Here is a 21246-nt window from a genome sequence, read left to right as displayed (position 1 = left end):
GTAGGGGTAACATTTTGTGTACAGGGCCAGAGAGCAAATATTTTAATGCTTTGCATGCCACATACATGGGGGTCTCTGTCATATATTCTTGGCTTTTTCTTTTTTTGCCTTTTAAAATATAATTCCCAGGCACACAAAAACAAGTAGCAGGTGGATTTAGGCCCTTGCGCCATGGTTTGCTGCTCTAGAACAAAGCTCCCATTCTGCAGCGTCCAGCAGATTTTTCCTCTGTAATAAGGGAAATAAACAATCACCTCCAGGCATCAGACAGGTTCCCTTATAGTTGTGATAACCTCTTGCATGCCAAGGTCAAAGTGAGACCAGATCCTGCTTTCCATCCAGGCTTTACTAATTCAGTCTGCATACAGCTCATTACACTCTTTCAAGAAATTTATTTGATTCACAGTGATATCCTTTGAACAGTCAGGAAATTCTACTAGATGAAACTCAGACAGACATTGATCCCTCATAAGCCACAATGGTCTCCTTCCACCCCCACCCCACCCCGAGCCTGAAAAGTCACCTACAGCAGCCAAGATGGGACGGGCAAATGGCTGCATGCACTTTGCTGTGTGTCCTTTAAGGCTCTTTGGTCCTGTTTGGTTACTTCTCAGAGGTATCCAAATAAAACTTCTCTTTCCTATTCAGAACACACTAGTCTTTGGTGCTTAACCCAATGGGCTGAGAAGGGAGGCAGCTAGGAAAATATACCCATTAAAATGTGCTGTTAATGCCTACATATATTCTTTTTACTCACAGTTAGTGGACTTATTTTTCAAACACAGAGAAGCAAAATCAGACATGATTTTAGCATAGGAGATCAAAGTCAGTGTCAATAGACAGGGCTTAAAGCACCATGAAACTTTGCTGCCTCATGAAACGGCCTATCTCAAGTTTAGCAGCACTCCCAAAGACGCTTTCTGACCAGGGGACACTGGGGACGAGAATGAGAAAGAACAGAGAAGAGCCCCACGTTGGCAAAGGCTTCTTCCCCTCCCTTCCTGAGTTAGCTAGGATTGCAAGGGTAAAAAGTTTCATAGCATGAGACAAGATGAGGAGGAAGAGGAGTAAGAGCATCTTTTTGTCCCAGGGGCTCTTCCCCAGTCCTGGCTGGAACTAGAATCCCCAAAGATTCCTAATTTTTCCAAACGGTCTGAGTATCTCCCTCAGGGCGGTCTCAGCTCCTGGTCTCCAGGGGATGGTGGTTAAGGGAGGAACAGATAGAAGACTTGGCTTTTGCTCCCCTTGTTCACTTTTATCCTCTGGAGTCCAATAAGCCTGGGTGAAAACACGAGGCTCTCCACCTCCCAAATCCACCCTGGCCTTCAGGGCCTGTGGGCAGAGGAGTGAGGGGACAGGTATACAGAGCAGCTGAGGAGCTGGTGAATATGGGCACAGACTGGTCCTTACTGGGGTGGGGCATTTAGAGGCCCTTATTGAAGTAGACATAAGGCACAAGTTCTCCATACTTGGCTCTGATGGCGTCTTGGAGCTCTGGTTCCAGATAAGAAACTGGCAATTCACTGAGAAGACAGAAGGGGATTATGAGCATGCCAACTGGACAAGCAACAAATTATTGTCAGATAAAGTCCAACTCAAATGCCATCTCTAAGAAGCCCTCCCTGATTTTTCCATCAGAATGAATGGCCTCTATACAACATAATATATTGCTTTTACTTCTACTCGGGACTGACTTCATTTTCCTTGGTGCCAAACTTCCATCTTCTCTGCAAAATTACAAGCACAAGCACTTCTCCTGTGTGCTTGGAACACAGAAGTCTAGCAGACGACACTGAAATATGAATACCACAGCACGGGAACCTGGGATCTTCTTGGTATATATCCAAGCTGCAGTTCGTCTCCTAGAGCTAATCCTCTCCCCTCCCACAATCTGATGCTTTGTTTCCCCTTTCCATCATCCCTTTTCACATCCCTTCCCTGCCAGGACATGCAAGAGAAATAGAGAGGCCCAATTCATCCACCCCCTAGCAAACACAAGCCAGAATAAGTACCTGTACCTTTGTTCAATTTCAAGGACCAGATCTAGCCAGGGAGGATGTATCTAATAACCTAACCAGCAGGGACAGAAAGTTTCTTGTTGTTCCCCCACTTCCCTCCAAGGCAGTCCTTGCTCCACTGGGAGGAAGCCACTCATGGCTCCACCCCTTGGAGCTCTGTTTTGGTTTACCATTCCCCCCGGGGCTAAGAGGCCCAGAGTTTAGGCTGATAGGCACTTGTCCTTAGACAAAAATGCTGCCCTTCCTGCCCCTCCTTGTCTCCTTCAGGACAGCAGGCAGGTCAGGGAGAGCAGGGACAGGGCATTCAGTAAAACAAAGCGAGGAACGAAGAGCTGTTACCATTTCTGTGGGAAGAGCCCACAGGCCACTGGCACCATGAAGATGAGGCTGGAAGAAAGGAGAAACAAAGTGTCAGGGGCCATCTCCCCACAGGCCTACTCACATCCTATCTCTGAGTCCCCCAAAGGAAGGAGGAGATGCCCACTCACCCAGCCTGCCCTCCCCGCCACCCCATGGTTCCTCTCCCTGCAACTCTTCTCTTGGTCTCTCAGTGCCAGGATATTCATTCTGGGATGGGATGGAATCAGCCTCCCTCCACCTCCCACATCCACCTGTTGTCCAAGCAGATGAAGATAACGAAGGCACTGGGAGTATAACTAGCAGCCCTAAAGACCACAAGCACTGAGCAGTGAGGGTTATGACACCTGAGGTCCTGCCCCCCATAGCCATGAACACCTGGGCTGGTGGAGACCAGAACAGGGCAGCTTCTCAAACTTCACTGTGCGTGCAAGTAACTCATGGGGCTTGTTAAAAAGCGATGCCGACTCAGGAGGTCTGGGGAAGGGCTTAAGAGCATTTCTAAGGTTCTCAGATGTTTCAGCTCCAGGGTCTTGTCTTACAGGACTTGGGAATCTAACAGACCAAGGTTCATATCCCAGCTTTGCTACTTCCTCGCTGTGTCATATTGGGCGAGTTACCCCTGAGCCAGCAGGGGGAAGACAAGGATACCTACTCTGCAGGGCCACCGTGGGGATTAAATGAAAAGTGCACATGTGGCACTCAGCTCGTGGTAACCACTCACTCAGTGGTGACTCAGTAAGCAGAGTCACCTCGGAGACTACCGAGGATCCGACCACAACTCCGGCAATTATGGGCTACAGAGCCTTGGGTGAGTGTCTCCATCTCTCTGAGCCCCGGTTTCTTCATTTGTAAAAGGAGATGATGGCCCTATCTATACTTCTAGGGCGGAGGAGATTCAGCGAAATTATAGATGTGAACCATGAGCACAGCAGGGACACACAGGAAACACTCAATACGTGTTGGTTATTCCTGTTATTGTCATTAGCCCCATGGCCTTGTAAAGTGTGACTGACACTAGGACACAGCCAGTCAAGGGCAGGCACCGAAGCACGCCGCCATGGCTTGTGTTTTATTTACTTACTTACTTACTTATTTATTTATTTATTTATTTATTTTTGAGAGAGAGAGAGCACGAGAGCGCGCGCATGTGCACAAGCAGGGGAGGGGCAGAGAAAGAGGGACACACACAGAATCCGAGCTGTCAGTGCAGAGCCCAGCGCTGGGCTTGAACTCAGGAACTGTGAGATCATAACGTGAGCCAAAGCCAACACACTTAACCCACTGAGCCACCCAGGCAGTCCATTTACTTATTTTTCAAATGTTTGTGTATTTGGGGGGCGGGAGGGAGAGAGTGTGAGCGGGCTAGGACCAGAGAGAGAGGGATTAAGAAAGAATCCCAAGCAGGCTGTGCCGTAATCACAGAGCACAACACAGGGCTCGATCTCACGAACCAGGAAATCATGACCTGAGTCAAAATCAAGAGACAGATGCTTAACCGACAGAGCCACCCAGGCGCCTATGGTGTTTTCCTTTTGTGCGAGGTTGGGACACGTGACGGCCATAGGCTGTCCCATCACTGTTATGTCTCAGCAGGTCTGTGTATTTACTTAATTGATTTATACTGAGATATAGTTGGCATAGAACACGGTGTCCATGTAAGGTGTAGAGCATGTTGACTTGATACAGTGAGACATTGCAATACGTTTACCACCTCGGCATTAGCGGACACCTCTATCACTGTCACAGAATTATCATTTCTTTTTTGTAGTGGGACTGGATTGTGGTTTTCCTCTCTTCTCCAGTCTGAAGGTCAGAGGAGGCCCTGGACAGGAGGGCACCCAAGCACTCCGCTCTCCATGCGGATGTGTGCATAGAGCCTAGCCAGCCTAATGCCTTCAAGAAAGATGGGGCCAGAGCTCTCTGTGTGGCCCACATACAAAGCTCAGGCACTATGGAAGTCAGGTAAAAGAGAGCATGGGCGACATGTCTCCAGCATGGGCGACACAAGAAGACAGTGCTTGGGTGACCCAGCTGCCACAGAACCCACAACGAGAAAACACATTACTCACAAGCATCCCGACAGCAGAACTTGCAACGGGGCATGCAGGACCTTGACTTTCTGGACAAAAAAACAAATAAAAAGAAAGATCCACGTAAGATTTACAGATCTTAATGTGAACCCCACGCCTGCCCTACCCCTGCTCAGTCAGCCAGAAACCCACAGGCATGAAACGCCTAGCCGTGAAGGAGGGAGAACGGGGTTCCTCTTGCTCTCTACGGACAAGGCCAAGCAACCAGCTATGGCATCTAAAGCGGGCAGCCAGCGGGGACTGGTATGGGCCCTCCCTGAAGGAGGTAAGGCCAGCAGCTAGAGGGAAGGACGAGGATCAGGTGCTCCTAAGTATGGCTGGGGGGCTCTGGGCAGAGAAGATGCAAAAGGGAACCCCACTCACCTTCATGAAACGCAGCTTCTCCAGCCTTTCCATGATGACTGGCAGCAAGACTGCAAGAGACCAGGGAGAATCTCGGGGGAAGGCCATAAGACTCTCTCCAAGACCCCTTCCCAAAGTCAGGTGATTCCCTCCACCTCCCCTGACGTTCCTGAAAATACTTCAAGACTGTGTAGGTGCAGCCACCCCCAAGCTGTCCCCTAAGTCCTAGGAGAAGGGTGCTTCCCAAACTTCTCCACTTGCACACCTGTGACAGGACATGTACCGCAGGCCCCAAGCGTCCTTCTCAAAACTTAAATCTTTGAAGGCTCACGCAAACAAATCTCCTATCCTACTCTGTAACATGCCTCTGCTAAAAGCAAAACCAGGGCAAGGGATTTATTTTCTTTACCACTGTCTTCCTGGCACCCCACACTGTGCCCAGCACATTGAAGGTACTTAAGGGGTATCTGTGGAATGAAAAGAACTTTCTTCCCCACATCTCTGACTGACTGATGTTCTGGAAACTACAGTGTGGTCTCCCGTGGGCTTCTGCACTCCAGCACTATGTAGGAGTAAGGTATACAGCATGTGGATCTGGTAGATTTATACAATGTAATATGGTCCCCAGCATAGCCTCAGTTGCAATTTCTACCACATCACAGAATTATCATTTGTTTTTTGAGAAGCATGGCTATAGAAGCTGGGGCCCCACCTCCCACCCAAAAGCTGAGTGTGGTTGAGGCCTCCATCACGTGTTCCAGGGTCCCCCAGGACAGGAGGACTTCTTTATCTTACTCATGCCAGGGGCTGCCATGGTGATCCGAGAAATGACCACTTGGGTGATGCCTATGGCCGCAGCTCTCTGAGGGCAGAAAAGAGCAAGTTGTCAGGCATGACCTCATCCAGTATCCGTGGGCTGCACCAGCAGGCTGGGTCAAGGGTCAGGATCAGGTCTGAGTTGGTAAAGGGGAAGGGATGGATCTGTCAGGGGCTGCATCCTCACCCAACCCTCTCTCACCTAGCTAGACTTTTATGGCTTCAGGACCAGAAATGATGGAGAAAGGACATGACAAGCTTGTTCTGAACAAGAAATGTACGAAAATCAAGGGGAAGGAGGACGGAGTCAGGGGGACCCTGCAACAGAACCCGGGCCAGCTCTGACCACTAACAACAAAACAGGGTATAAGAGAATTCCCTCCTCCCACTCCAAAGGGATGCCTCTGCTCACCCGGGAATGACCAATCTCATTGTGATTTCCGTCCTTCACGCAGATGCCCTGGATGAGTTCCCTAAACACAGACAGGAGCTGCTGAACGTGGGAAGGGTATGCTGGAAGCTTGCCAGCAATGTGACACAGCAGGTAACCAAGGCCAGCACACTCCAGCTCCAGGAAGCCACCTCCTACAGTCTGGCCCTTTGATCTTCCTTCTGTATTCCAGTGAGCGACATCTTGGAAGTGATCTAGGGCAGTGGCTAAGAGAGCTAGGCTGGGGCTCAGACTGCCTAGGTTGGATCCTGAAGTAAGTCTTTGATCTTGAGCAGGTTCCCAAATCCTTCTAAAGACTCTGTTATCCTCATCTGCAAAATGGGGATAATCATGGCACTCGCTTCATAGGAATGGTGAGGATTAAATGGGACCAATGCCTGCAAAGTACTTAATCCGGCGCCTGACAGAGTGACTGCTCCATAAATAGTGGCTGCACTGGCTATTATTCTCTGGCCAGTTCTCGACAGCACTCGACCCCAGACCAGATAGGTGGCTGGGGCTCATTCATTTGTTGGGAAGGAGCACCTGGATAGAGGAGGGAAAGAGAGGTACAATGTGTATGCATGACTCTTCCCGTCGTGGAGTCTTTCCACAAGCGCTATTGTGCTGAATTCCCGCTTGCTAGCAGTCCCAAGAAAACAGGGCTAGTAGAGACTGGTGATGGTGATGAAGGCCATGACGGTAACAGCAGCAATAATTGCTAACACTTAGGTAGCACTTGATCCCTTCCAAGAGCTACTGTGAGTGCTTTATGTATATTACATCATTAAGTTTTACAACAGAGGAACATCTATGCTTTCTCGAGTCAGAAAACAAGAACTACAAGACACACGGATTTCTCCTTTAACCTTTCCTGCTGCGAAGCTTAGAGCCTGGTGCCTGGAAAACATCTGTCTACTCCTCTGGCTTCTTTCAAAGCTTCTTGGCTCTGTTCTATCTTTGGACGCCTCGCTTTGCTACATTTCGTTCTGTAAGCCATGCCCAGGGCTTTGGAAGTAGGCAGAGATCACAACTTAAATTGCAGTTGCAGTTGAAAGGACACGATCTCGTACAAACCTCCAGAGTCCACCCTACCCCCACCCTCATCCCACACGATCCAAAAAATGACTCCCACAACATTCAACACAGACTAAACCTAAGTCACCTGCCACTCCTGTGGCCATCACTGTTGGAGCAGCCCGGCAGCCCTCCCCACACCCACCTCAGCCCCCAAAGCCACCCACTGCCTTGGTTTCCTGCCCTGGCCCCACTAACCTTAGGGTTTGTAGGGAGGCAAAGGGAGCCCCATACTCACTGCTGTCGCATCATTGGGATGTTGACACAGTTAGCAGCAGCCACAGCGGCAAAGGGCACCCAGCGGCCCACCAGGGGTGGAGCTCTCTGTTGGGGGAAAGGAACAATAAGGACTATAAACCAAGAAATGAGACCTTGCTTCTGCCACTCATCCAGACATTTGGTCTAGGACCCCAAATTCCCTCAAAGACCCAAGAAAGACCAACCTGGGGGTAGCTTGGCTACCTCTCCCACTAGTTGGCTTTGGTCTGGGCCATACCCCACTCACCCAGACAAGGGTAGTGCCAGGCCTGGGCAAAGTTTTCCCTATGACTTTGCTGCCCCCTAGTGGCCACCATGCCCACAGCCGCCCCAGACCGTACCTTTGTCAACATGTTCATGCCCACAGCAGTGGCCACGGCGGTGGTTGTGGCTGTGATGTAGGAGAGGGCCATCTGCCTAGTGGAGGAAAGACATGCTTGGGAGTGGGGAGCCCTGCTGGCTGAGGGCAAGACCGAGACTTCATTGAGAAAGTCTGGACACGAGGCTTCATGCCTGAGAAGCTCATGTGAACTATCCCCCATCCCGTCTTATGACACGCCCCCCTAAACACACACAACGCTCCAGCCCCCTGGGCCACCTTCAGAACTTTAAGTAAAGAGCAAACTCATTTCTGCTTCAGAACCCTTGCATGCTGTCGCTCCCTATATGGGGAATTCTTCTGTCGGCTCCACGTTGCTAAATCCTTATCCTTCAGAAATCCGCAGAAATACGGGCTCCACAGAAAAGATTTCCCCCAACCAGCCCATCTACACAGATGCCCCTCTGCTGTTTGTTATCTTGTCACCTGTTTATTTCCCTAATGGCAGCAGTTACAATCTAAGATTATCGTTCTTGCTTCCTTACAAGTCCTTAAATTCCATAAGAACAGGGACCTTAGAACCATGCCTGGCACTTAATACCTACCCAAGAAATATTTGAGAATGAATGAATGAATGAACTTTGAACTAGTCTAGGAAGATACTCTCCTAGTCAGCCTCAGAAAATACTTGCAAACCGTAAAAAGAGGGACTTGGTCACCTGCCCAGAATAAGCCCCGCCTGGAGAAGATAGCCCGAGAACCCTTTAGAAGGGCTGTTCCCCTCACGAGGACAGCTACCTGCTCCTGACCCACGTGGACAGCCTGGGGTTCAAGTCTCCTACCTGACCGATGTAGGGGAAGCTGCATTCCTGTTGGTATAGTTGACTAAGGCATTGAAGGACTGGTTCACCCACTGCCAGAAGATCACAGCCGGCATCGTCCTACCATAAGGAAGGCCCAGAGACGCAGAGGGGAGTCAATGCAAGGCTTGGTGTACAACCCAGATCACCTGCTGTTCCCCAAACTTCCCATGCTGTTTCATACACCTGGGCTTTTGCACAGGCTGGTCCCTCTGCCTGGAACACACACACACACACACACACACACACACACACACACCCCTTTCATACATGGCTAAATCTTGCTTTGTTGAGACATCACTTCTTCAAAACCTTCCTGACCCTTCCCCGGCCCTTCCTGGAACAATGAGTCATTCTATGCTCCCCGTTCTCACAACCCCATGCTCTCCCCACAACCTACCTATTAGCAAGCTGACCTATAACTGTTTACTTGTTGGTTTCCTCAACAAAACTGGAGAAGCTCTTTAAGGACAGGGGCTAAAGTTTTTATATGCCTAACACCTGGCCCAAGGCCTGGCTGGACAAATGGATGCATGGGGGAGAAGGGGCAGAAAGAAGAGGGGAAAGGAGAGGAGTAAAATATCCAGCAGCTACAGAGAAAGTTTATTCTCTCCTATAGGTCTTCCTAATTTTGAGGGTGGGGAGGAGGGGTGGGGGGGTCACCTTCCTATATTTTTTACTGGGACATTACGTCATAAAAATACGTTAATATTTCATTGTTGAATAAGTACTTTCTAAAGAGGGAAGTAGGATGGCTGATTCGTTGAGAATTCTAGAGAGGCACCCGTATTTCCTGGCTGTGTGTGGACTTGGACAAGTTACGTCACCTCTCTAGAACCTCCGTTCTTCATCTATACAGCACCTCTCTGTAGGGCTGATGAGAAGATTAAGTGAGGTAACATACGCAAAGAATTTCACACAGTGCCTGATATTTGGTAAGGGGTCAATAAAGATGGCTGTGATTGTCATCATAATATGGCTCCCTGCCTAGCAGATCCAAGTGGCCACACTGCCCACCACCTTGCTCCCAGGTTCCACCTGTAGAACTGGAGCATGAAGCCCGTGATGATCATGCCACCAGGGACCTGGAAGGACATCCGCCCGATGACATTCATCTTGTCCCCGGTGTCAGGATGGAAGGCTGAGTCGTACAGCTTCTTGGCATACAGCAGCTGCTCCACTTGGGTGCCTGGGGGCACAACACCCATCCTGCCACCCAAGGATAATGGAGACAGTTACCTCCCAGGCCCCTTGCCCCAGGTCATCCTGCTCCCCCCTTCCTGAGAGCTCTGCCTATTCCCATATCTTTAGTTTCCACCTTCTCCACAAGGATCCATCAGTGTTGCCCTAGTGCCTCCAGCCCCCTCCCCCCTAGCTGCTCACCTGCTCTTCTCCACCATCACCTTGGCCCAGTCCAGCTCCCGCTCTGGTACCAGGACAGTGCGAGGGTCTGTGATATTGAAGAAGTGCTTCACCCGCCCCAGGAAAGTGCACTGGTCCCAACGGGGAGCATCAATGTTAAAGCCAGACAGATCAGCCTCCATCTTGTTCACACACAAAACTGGGGACTTAAGGAACAGAGAGGGGAAATGAGGATTGTCCCCCAAATTACAGTCTGCCCCAGAGGCCCTGAACACCTCCCGCAGTTGTAGAATGCCTGCTTTCACCCACCACTAGCGTCGTTTGACTAAGTTTGGGCAGGCCCCAGTGAATGGTCCCAGACTGAGAAACCGACACTAATATGTGTTTCCTGAGTGCCTGCTGGTAGCCAGCCCTGTGCTTGACCATACTGTGGGAGACACTGGAAAAAAGGGCAACACCGTGCCTATCCTTGGGGAGCTGAGTGTTACTGGGGAACAAGAGCCCACCCATGGAACAGGATATAATATATATGCAACAGTACGTACAGGAGATGAGAGAAAGCAGAGATGGAGGAGCAAAGTAAGAAAAGGGGGCTTCCCAGAAGAGCTGGAATGTGCACCCCAGAAGACAGATTGATCTGGGGCGCCTGGGTGGCTCAGATGGTTAAGCATCCGACTTCGGCTCAGGTCATGATCTTGTGGTTCGTGAGTTTGAGCTCCGCATAGGGCTCTGTGCTGACGGCTCAGAGCCTGGAGCCTGCTTTGGATTCTGTGTCTCCCTCTCTCTCTGCCCTCACCTGCTGGCGCTCTGTCTCTTTCTCTCTCTCAAAAATAAATAAAAGCATTCAAATTTTAAAGAAGAAGAAGATAGATTGATCTGAAAGAGGCCGAAAGCATGGATCACATTCAAGGTAGAAACAATTACAGACAAAGGTGAAAATGAACATGTGGCATGATCACTCTCATCACTTCTGTGTACGTGTGTGGTGCATGCTGGTCCTGTGAGAGGTCTCAGGCCATGGCTCTGACTGAGGTAATGCACCTGCCCTCAAGGAGTTACAGAATGGGACGTAAAAGACAAGTAAAGCCACAAGGACAGCAGTGTGAACAATGCTGTGGACACTGAGGGCAATGGAAAACCAGAGAAGAGACATCTAAAATTGAGACGATCTTATCTCCCAGTTTTCCTGGGATTATTGTCCTGAGGCAATTGTTAATAGCATCCCCTTCCACTCTCAAAAGTGTCCTGTTTGGGGTAGTAAATTATATGATCACTTTATCTAAAATGGACGAGGGATAGGGCGCCTGTGTGGCTCAGTCGGTTAAGGTCCAACTCTTGGGTTTCCACTCAGGTCACGATCTCGTGGTTCTTGAGTTCAAGCTCCACATCAGGCTCTGCACTGACATTTCAGAGCCTGCTTGGGATTCTCTCCCTTTCCCTCTCTCTGCCTCTCCCCCACTTGCACTATCTCTCTCTCAAAATGAATAAATAAACTTTAAAACACAAATAAAACAGATGAGGGATTCTGAACATGCTTTGTGAAAACAAGAAATAATGTTTTGAAGGACGGGTAGAAGATAGATAGAGGAGAGGTGTACCAGGCAAAAAGAACAGCCAGCGTTGACCGCACACAGGGCATGTGGGGACCAGATGATATTTATCATAGCTAACACTTACTAAACTTTGACTCTATGCTAGACACTTTGCTTGGTGCTTACATGCATTTTCTGAATTTATCTTCACAATAACCCTATAAAATAAATACCCTTTAATCTAACCCCATGGTAAGGATGAGAAAACTAGGGCACAGATAAGCAACTTTACCAAGTCACACAAGTATTAGCCAGTGGCAGAGCCAGGATTTTAACTCAGCCTGATTTACTTTAGAACTCTGCTTCAGATTCTGTGTCTCCCTCTCTCCCTGCCCCTCCCTGACTTGCGCGCACGCATACGCCCTCTCTCTCTTTCTCAAAAATAAAAATTTAAAAAACACTAAAATTGTTTTTAAAAAAGGAATTTAAATAACTATGACTGATACGCTAAGGGCTCCAGTGGGAAAGTGGACAACATGCAAAGAACAGATGGACGATGTAAGCAAAGGAATGGAAACTCTAAGAAAGAATCAAAAGGAAATGTTACAAATCAGAATCCAAAGTGGGCTCCAGGCTCCAAACTGTCAGCACAGAGTCCAAAGCAGGGCTTGAACTCACGAATCACGAGATCATGATCTGAACCAAAGTCAGATGCTTAACTGATTGAGCCACCCAGGCACCCCACCTTTTTATTTTTAAAAGATTTTGTGATCTCCACACCCAACGTGGGCTCAAACTCACAACCCTGAGATCAAGAGTTGCATGGTCTACCAACGAAGCAAGCCAAGCACCCCATTTAATATGGTGAGTATCAAACTCCTTTTATTTTTAACATATACTTTTTAATTTATGTATTTATTTTGAGAAAGAGAGCATATGGGAGGGGCAGAGAGAAAAAGAACCCCAAGCATGCTCTGTGCTGTCAGTGCGGAACCTGACGCAGGGCTCAAACTCACGAACCATGAGATCATGACCTGAGTCAAAATCAAGAATTGGATGCTTAACCAACTGAGCGAAGGGGCCCCTGCCCCTCTTTTTTTTTTAAAAAGTAGGCTCCATGCCCAAAGTGGGGTTTGAACTCATGACTGGGAGATTGAGAGTCACATGCTCTACTGACTGTACTAGCCAGGCACCCCTGAGAATTCCTTTCATAAGCTCATTGGTACCTTGGACATGGCCAAGGAAAGAATCAGTGAGCTTAAATATGTGTCAGTAGAAAACTCCCCAACTGAAAAATAGAGAAAAAGTAAAATGAAAAAACCAGAATAGAAAATCCAAGAACCCTGGGGCAATTACATAAGGTGTAACATACATGGAATGCAGAAGATGAAGAGGGGAGGAAACAGAAGAAATATCTGCAGCAATAATGACTGAGAATTTTCCAAAATGAATGACAGACATCAAACCACAAGTCCAAGAGGCTCAGAACACCAAGAAGGATAACTACCAAAAAATCTACACCTAAGGGTGCTTGGCTGGCTCAGTCAATGGAGCATATGACTCTTGATTTCGGGGTGGTGGGTTCAAGCCCCACATTGGGTGTAGATTACTTAGAAATAAATCTTTTTAAAAAATCTAGGGGCACCTGGGTGGCTCAGTCAGTTAAGCATCTGACTCTTAGTTTCCGCTCTGGTCATGATCTTGAGGTTTCTGAGTTAAAGCCCTGTGTTGGGCTCTGTGCTGACAGTGCAGAGCCTGCTTGGGACACTCTCTCTCTCTCTCTCTCTCTCTCTCTCTCTTTCTCTCCTTTCTCTGCCCCTCCCCCACTTGCATGCTCTGTCTCTCTCAAAACAAATAAATAAACTTTAAAAAAAAAAAGAGGGGCAACTGGGTAGCTCAGTCAGTTGAGTGTCTGACTTCAGCTCAGATCATGTTCTCACAGTTCATGAGTTCAAGCCCCGCGTTGGGCTCTGTGCTGACAGCTCAGAGCCTGGAGCCTGCTTCAGATTCTGTGCGTCCCCGTCTCTCAGCCCCTCCCCTGCTCATGCTCACGCTCTGTCTGTCTGTCTCTCAATAATAAATAAACATTAAAAAAAATAAGATTAAAAAAAAATCTTAAAAAAAAAAAATCTAGGTGAGCCTGGGTGGCTCAGTCACTTAGGCGTCTGACTCTGGATTTCAGCTTAGGTCATGAACTCGAAGTTCGCGGAGTTTGAGTCCTACATCAGCCTCTGCACTGAAAGCACAGAGCATGCTTGGGACTCTCTCTCTCTCTCTCTCTCTCTGTCCTTCCCCCTTCTCTCTCTCTCCTTCCCTCTCAAAAATAAATAAACTTTGAAGAAAAAAAAAAAAAAAACTACACCTAGATAGGAATACAAACTGTTATAGCCACTATGGAAAACAGTATGGAAGTTCCTCAAAAAATTAAAAATAGAATTACCATATGACCCAGAAATTCCACTACTGGGTATTTACCCAGAGAATATTAAAACACTAATTTGAGAAGATATGTGCACCCCTATGTTTATTACAGCATTATTCACAATAGCCAAATTACGGAAGCAGCCCAAGTATCCATGGATAGATGAATGGATAAAAAAAAAGATGTGGTATATGTGTACAATGGAATATTACTCAGCCATAAAAAAAAATGAAATCTTGACATTTGCAACAACATGGATGGACCTACAGAGTATTATGCTAAGTGAAATAAGTCGGAGAAAAACAAATACCATAAGTCTCCACTTATATGTGGAATTTAAAAACAAAACAAATGAACAAAGAAAAAAGATAACAAAAAAACAGACTCTTAACTATAGAGAACAAACTGATGGTTACCAGAGCAGAGGTGGGTGGAAGAATGGATGGAACAGGTAAGTGGATTAAGAGTACACTTACCATGGGGCACCTGCGTGGCTCAGTTGGTTAAGTGGCCGACTCTTGATTTCGGCTTAGGTCACGATCTCACAGTCATGAGTTCAAGCCCCTAATTGGGCTTTGCACTCACAGTGTGGAGCCTGCTTCAGATCCTCTGTCTCCCTCTTTCTGCCTCTACCCTGCTCATGCTCACTCACTCTCTCTCTCCCAAAAATAAACATTAAAAAAAAGTACACTTATGATGAGTACTGAGTAATATACAGAACTAAATAAATTACTACATTGTACACCTGAAACTAATATAACACTACATGTTAACTATACTCGGATTAAAATTAAAAAAAAAAAAACTACACCTAGTCACATTATATTTCAAATTGCAGAAAATCAAGACAAAGAAAGTCAAGGAAGAAGTCTGAGGTAGGGAAAAGAAAACACCTTACCTACAGAAGAACAAAGAACTATATTGGATTTCTCCTCAGGTACCATGCAAGCAAGGAGAGTAGAGTGAAATATTCAAAGCACTGAAAGAAAAAAAACCCCACCAACCTGGAATTCTACACCAGCAAAATTATCCTTTAAAGTGAAGGAGAAATATGGGCTTTCCCAGAAAACAAAATTGAGGGAATTTATCACCAATAGACCTGCCTTGCGAGATACGAGAAGTTCTTCAGAGAGAAAAAAAAAATGATACAGGTCATAAATTCAGACCTACATAAAGGAGTGTCAGAAGGAATAAATGAAGGCAAAATAAATTCTTTTTCTTTTTTTTGTTTTGTTTAAGTAATATCTACACCCGATGTGGGGCTCAAACTTACAACCCTTCGATCCCGAGTCACATGGTCTACCAGCTAAGCCAGCCAGGCACCCCTTTATTTTTCTTATTCTACTTGTTAACAGTAAACAGATAACAGTTTGTTCAAAATAAGAGCAGCAACAATGTATTCGATGATTACAGCTTATGGATACTCCCCATGAATAACAGCAGTGCTGTAACAGAAGGAAGTAGCTAGGAATACTTGCATAAGTTACTGGCACTACGCTCGAGTAGCTAGGAATACTTGCATAAGTTACTGGCACTACGCTCGAGGCGGTTTAGTGTTATTTGAAAGTGGACTTGGATTAGCTGTAAATGTACGTGGCAAACTCTAGGGAACCACTAACATTTTTTTTTCAAAGGAAGTAAAATTGATACGCTAAGACAGGAAAGAAAATGACGTTATATAAAAAAGCTAAGGCTTGTAGGGCACCTGGCTGGCTCAGTTGGTAGAATGTGTGACTCTTGATTCTCAAGGTTGTGAGTTCAAGCCCCACATTGGGTGTAGAGATGACCTAAAAATAAAATATCTTTTTAAAGTTTATTTATTTATTTTAAGGGAGAGAGATAAAGAAAGGGAGAGAGAGCATGAGCGAGGGAGAGGCAGAGAGAGAGGGAGAGACAGAATCCCAAGCAGGCTCCACACCATCAGCACGGAGCTCAATGCGGGGCTCCAACCCATGAATTGTTGAGATCATGACCTGAGCCGAGATCAAGAGTAGGATGCTTAACCTGCTGAGCCATCCAGGCATCCCAAAAATAAAATCTTTTTTCTTTTTTTAAAAACAGCTTTTGAATTTTTGCCTGAGAAATTTCAGGAAGCCATTACAAGATTTTAAGCAGAGTGACAAGATCAGATGTGTCATTTAGAAAGATAACCCTGTTCCCCACCTGTGTTCTGTCTCTCTCTGTCTCTCAAAAATAAATAAATGTTAAAAACAAAATTAGGGGCGCCTGGGTGGCTCAGTCGGTTAAGCATCCGACTTTAGCTCAGGTCATGATCTCACGGTTCACGGGCTCAAGCCCCGCATCAGGTTCTGCGCTGACAGCTCAGAGCCTGGACCCTGCTTTGGATTCTGTGTCTCCTTCTCTCTCTGCCCCTCCCCCGCCTGTGCGCTCTCAAAAATAAATGTTAAAAGAAAAGAAAGAAAACTCTGGGCAATGACATGAAAATAAACTCAGTGTGGTAGGACTTCACAGGATACAAAGAGACCAGCTGGAAGGGAACTTCAATGATCCAGGCAAGAAGACGTGGAGTTCATATGAAACCAGATGCACAGGAACAGAGAGGAGGGACCAAAAGGACAGAAACTTTTAAAGCAGCAGAAGCTTGGGATTAGCTGAATGACTGGCTACAGGAGAAATAGTCTATTAGTCAGGGTTCGAGCACAGGTGCAGAATCAATAGGATACATATATCCTTTATATATACTCACCTAATATTGATAAATATATAAAAATGGGTTTAGTATGAGGAATTAGCAAACTGGCTTATGTAATTGTGGGAATTCTGCTAGGCAAGCCTGAAGCCAGCAGCTGCAAGCAGTTACCAAGGGATGATCCTGGGAGGGAAGGAGAGCAATGGAGGCCCAGCTATGGCTGCAGTTTGTGACCCCAGGGGATGCCTAGCCCTCTTTTAAAGGGATTCCATCTGATTAAATCAGGCCACCCAGGATAATCTCCCTTTAGATTAACTCAAAGCTAACCAATTAGGATTTTAATTACATTTGCAAAATCCCTTCACCACAGCACCCAAATTCATGTTTGATGGAATTACTGGGAGGTGTGTACGCTACAAAATAGCTGTTTCTCCCTCCCCGCTCACTCTAAACTGGAAGCATACCAGAGAGGGGGACTGGGGGGTGGGGGGTGGGGAGGGTGTTTGACCTAGATAAATTGACACATCACAAGTATCCAGAGTGATATACAGGATTTCTGACTTGGACCATAATGTGACAAGACAATATAGAAAAACAGTCTTTAAGAGAAAACAGGGAGAGGCGGCTGGGTGGCTCAGTCCGTTAAGCAACCGACGTCAGCTCAGGTCATGATCTCACAGCTTGTGGGTTCGAGCCCCACGTCAGGCTCTGTGCTGACAGCTTGGAGCCTGGAGCCTGCTTTGGATTCCATATCTCCCTCTCTCTCTGCCCCTCCCCTGCTCATGTCTGTCTCAAAAATAAATAAAAACATTAAAAAAAATTTTTTTTTTAAAAGACAAAACAGGTAGTTGGATTTTCCATGTGATGAGTTCCAAGTACCACGAGACTTTCTTAAATGCAGTAGGCTGCCACCTGTCTCAGGTCCTTTACAAATGCCATTCCCTGTCCAGAATACTCTTCCTTCCCCTCTTCACTAACATCTACCCATCCTTTTTTTTTTTTAAAGGAATAATTTTCAGATTTAACTCTCTATCTTCTACAACTAGGTCTTTTATTTTTCCTTGAAAAACACACCTTGGGGCACCTGGGTGGCTCAGTCGGTTAAGTGTCCGACTTCAGCTCATGATCTCACAGTTTGGGAGTTCGAGCCCCACATTGGGCTCCACACTGACAGTGCAGAGCCTGCTTGGGATTCTCTCTCTCCCTCTCTCTGCCTCTGCCCCTGTCCCTCCCTCCCTCTCTCTCAAAATAAATAAACTTAGAAAAAAAAGAAAAACATCACCTTAACTGAGGATTTTCTATATATGTCACATAACAAGTTCATAGGCACAGTTTGAGCAAGATTTAAAGTCATCTCGAGTTATACATTCACAAACTCCAAAAGCACTCACAAAATTAAGCAAACAAAGGCAGTATTGACAGTATTAGGGAAAGGAAACATATTGCTGATGGAAGCCATAGGACTAGTTAAAAATAAATGTTTTATATTAAGTAGAGGTAAAACAAAAGAAGAATTCTACCCAAGACTCCCACCCCAGTAAAGACCCATGCACCCCTATAGCTTCCAGGGAAGGCACAGCAGAGCCAGCTCAGAATAAATAGCAGCTTGAAAAGCAGATGTATTAGCACATAACTTCAAGGGTCCACCCTCTCCCTCAAAAAGTAGCCTTTTGCTACAGTCCACAGTTACTTGCAAGGAAGCACCTACTCATCCTTTAGATCTTGGCTTAAACCTTTCCTCAGGGAATCCTTTGAAGGACCCTTACCACTTCTATCCTGGCAACTAGATGAGGTGTTCTGTGTAAGCCCTCTTGGCTCTGTGCTCTTTCTTCAGAGCCATACCAGTTTGCCTTAACACTCTGTGGTTTCAGTTTTAAAAAATTTTTTAAGTTTATTTATTTGGGGGGGGGGGCAGAAAGAGAGGAGAGGGAGAGGGAGAAGGAGAGGGAGAGGGAGAAGGAGAGGGAGAGAGAGAGACAGAGAGAGAGAGACACACACAGAGAGAGAGAGAGAGAGAGAGACAGACAGACAGACAGACAGACAGAGACAGAATCCCAAGCAGGCTCTGGGCTATCAGTGCAGAGCCGGACTCGGGGCATGGGGCTCCAACTCCCTAACCGTGAGATCATGACCTGAGCCAAAATCAAGAGTCAGACACTTAACCAAATGAGCCACCCAGGCGTCCCTCAGTGTTATTAATTAGTGCCTACCTTCCCCTCTAGGCCATAAGCTCCTTGGAGCCAGGGATTATGTCCATTTTGCTCACTCTGCTACCCTAGCGCCTAGTTCAAGAATTCAAGTAAATGCTGAATAAAAGGTCAAGTTTCTCAGCAACTGGGTATTAAGGCTTAAAAGAAAGTACGGAGGTCTGAATTAGCAGTAAAACAATGAGAGGCGCCTGGATGGCTCAGTCAGTTAAGTGTCCAACTCCAGCTCAGGTCATGATCTCACAGCTCGTGAGTTCAAGCCCCGAGTTGGGCTCTGTGCTGACAGCTCAGGGCCTGGGGCCTGCTCCAGATTCTGCGTCTCCCTCTCTTTGCCCCTCCCCTGCTCATGCTCTGTCTCTCCGTCTGTTTGTCTCTCTCTCTCTCTCAAAAATAAATAAACATTAAAAAAAAAAAAGTAAAGTGATGAGTTAGCAGCATCGAGGCAGTTTAAGATGAAGTTTTCCAGTGAGAATGCACAGAACGGGAAGGATAAAGTGCTGAGGACATGCCCTGAAAACCACTACATTTAAGAGGCAAGACAAAAAAAGGAAGCCCAAATAGATGAGAAAGAACATCCAGAGAGGTAGGAGGCCCGAGGAGCCAACAAATGGAATAAAGGGAGAGATGGCCAATGTTTAGATTTTTTTTGTTGGGGTGGGAGAGACTTCACCAAGTTGACATGCTGGGGGTGAGTCGTTTCCTGGAAGAAAGGAGCCAGGAGAGAAGGGGAGACCTAACATGGAGTTTCCATGGTATCCTCACCTGGCCCTGAGGCCACCACTCACCTCTGGAGAAGTGAGAAGCCAGCCAGACAGTGTCCACTGCCAGACTCCTACCTCTCTCACTCTGCCACAAAGCCCAAGGGAAAGTTCTGGGCTTTGCCCTCTGTGGAAAGGCTGACTTGGCCTCCTGCAGGTTGGTTCAAAGACCAAAGGTATTTCATGCAGTCAGAACTGAACCCAGGAATGCTAGAGAGGCAAGAGTTTACTTTCCCTGACCCTACAGGGGGCTAAAAGGAGTGGCCAGCAGATCACACACTGCCTTGGCCTACAGAGCCCCGTGCTGCAGCCCCACTCCCCTGCTGGAGACAGCCCAAAAGAACAACATGCTACGCTTCCTTCTTCACACCACACACACACACACACACACACACACACACACAGCCTGTCCTCGGACATCTCTCTCCATCCTCAACCCAACACTGGAAAGTCCTCTGCCTTTCATAACGGAAGTACTTCTATCATGAAGGGGTAATCATTTGCTATTATTCAAGAAAATTTGCCCTCATTACTGAGGTCAGAATAGGAGTTGCTCAGCCCCTGTATTACACAAAACGTAAGGAAAAAAAAACACACACACACCTAAATTCTATGTCTAAAACACTTCCCCCAGGGCACGTGGGTGGCTCAGTCAGTTAAGCATCTGACTCTTGATTTCAGCTCGGGTCATGATCTCACAGTTCGTGGGATCAAGCCCTGCATCAGGCTCTGCAATGATAACGTGGAGCCTGCTTGGGATTCTCTCTCCCTCTCAAAAAAGAATAAACATTAAAAAATAATAATAAATAAAACATTTCCCAAATATCTGCTGCCTGCCCCCCAATGGGCACAGGTCCAGGACTCCTTCATGGCATACTCAAACCCTTCTGTCATATACTCTCACAGCATCCTATCTTCATTTGCAATATGCTTGGCTTTGTAATCATCACTTTCTTATCATGTACAGTAATTTTTGTAAAGTTAGCCTCCCCCTGGCAGATTGTAAGGTTCATATGTAGCTCTCGTGGGACCTCTAAAAATATTTACTGCCTGCCTGAAATGCATTTCAGCTTATTCCCGGGCTCTCTAGGCATCAAGGACATCACTCTTTCAAGTCAAACTCAGAACCTGTCTTGGTTACAGAATTAAGAGCAGGCTTTCTGTCACAAAGCTGCTGATGGCCTACCCCTCCTACATGGAGGGGGTACATGGTCCCTAGGTTTGCTCTAACGGTTATGCTCCCTCTTCCTACATGAGCTGCATCTAGTATTCCCTAAAGAAGTCGTAATCATGTCCAGGGTGGCCCCAATTCTGAAGGAATATGGTTCTACTACTGGGAACAAGGGGGGAACTGGAAATCAAACAGGTAACTAACCGATAATTCCCTTTCCTTTGAGGATTGGAGAATGTCACAGCTCAAATACGTAAGGGATCTAAGGTCTCAAATTACAGAAGAGGAAACTGATGCTTAGAAAGGTTCCCATCAATTGAACCAGCAGGGTGAACATCCATGGTACACACAGCCTACACTAACCACAGCAATAGTGGTCAACAGCTTCCATCCTGTTCATTCATCCAACTATCTGACAACAGCTAGGGCCTACTTTCCCAAGGTCACAAGGCTTAGGGTCAGTTAGATTGGTCCTCTCCATACTACAGGGAGAGGGAGAGAGAGAGAGAGAGAGAGGAAGGAAAGGAGGGAGAGAGAAGGAAGGAGAGAGAGAAAAAAAGAGAAAAGAGGAAAA

The 21246-nt window shown here is 46.8% G+C and overlaps 1 protein-coding gene across 11 annotated transcripts in view; it reads right to left on the bottom strand.

The window, feature by feature from the left end:
- Nucleotides 1-372: 372 nt before the first annotated feature.
- SFXN2 (sideroflexin 2) overlaps nt 373-21246 on the bottom strand; it is a 58322-nt gene continuing 37448 nt past the window's right edge. For 9 of the 11 annotated variants that reach the window (XM_027062964.2, XM_053207879.1, XM_027062959.2 and 6 more), the window contains 11 exons: nt 9954-10138; nt 9591-9779; nt 8553-8651; nt 7733-7808; nt 7372-7457; nt 6039-6099; nt 5606-5672; nt 4832-4881; nt 4448-4497; nt 2358-2405; nt 373-1523 (listed from right to left, as the gene is read on the bottom strand). In XM_027062964.2, coding sequence (XP_026918765.1) covers nt 1424-1523; nt 2358-2405; nt 4448-4497; nt 4832-4881; nt 5606-5672; nt 6039-6099; nt 7372-7457; nt 7733-7808; nt 8553-8651; nt 9591-9779; nt 9954-10114 — 987 coding nt within the window. In that variant the 5' untranslated portion in view covers nt 10115-10138 and the 3' untranslated portion in view covers nt 373-1423. Of the gene's footprint in view, nt 1524-2357; nt 2406-4447; nt 4498-4831; nt 4882-5605; nt 5673-6038; nt 6100-7371; nt 7458-7732; nt 7809-8552; nt 8652-9590; nt 9780-9953; nt 10139-19528; nt 20809-21246 lie in introns of those variants that run through there. The other 2 variants (XM_053207884.1, XM_053207881.1) reach the window with 2 other exon arrangements.

Source organism: Acinonyx jubatus, chromosome D2, assembly GCF_027475565.1.
Source record: "Acinonyx jubatus isolate Ajub_Pintada_27869175 chromosome D2, VMU_Ajub_asm_v1.0, whole genome shotgun sequence".
NCBI lineage: Eukaryota > Metazoa > Chordata > Mammalia > Carnivora > Felidae > Acinonyx > Acinonyx jubatus.
Note: the sequence above shows the minus strand (reverse complement) of the source record. Positions and strands in the feature narration are given on the sequence as shown.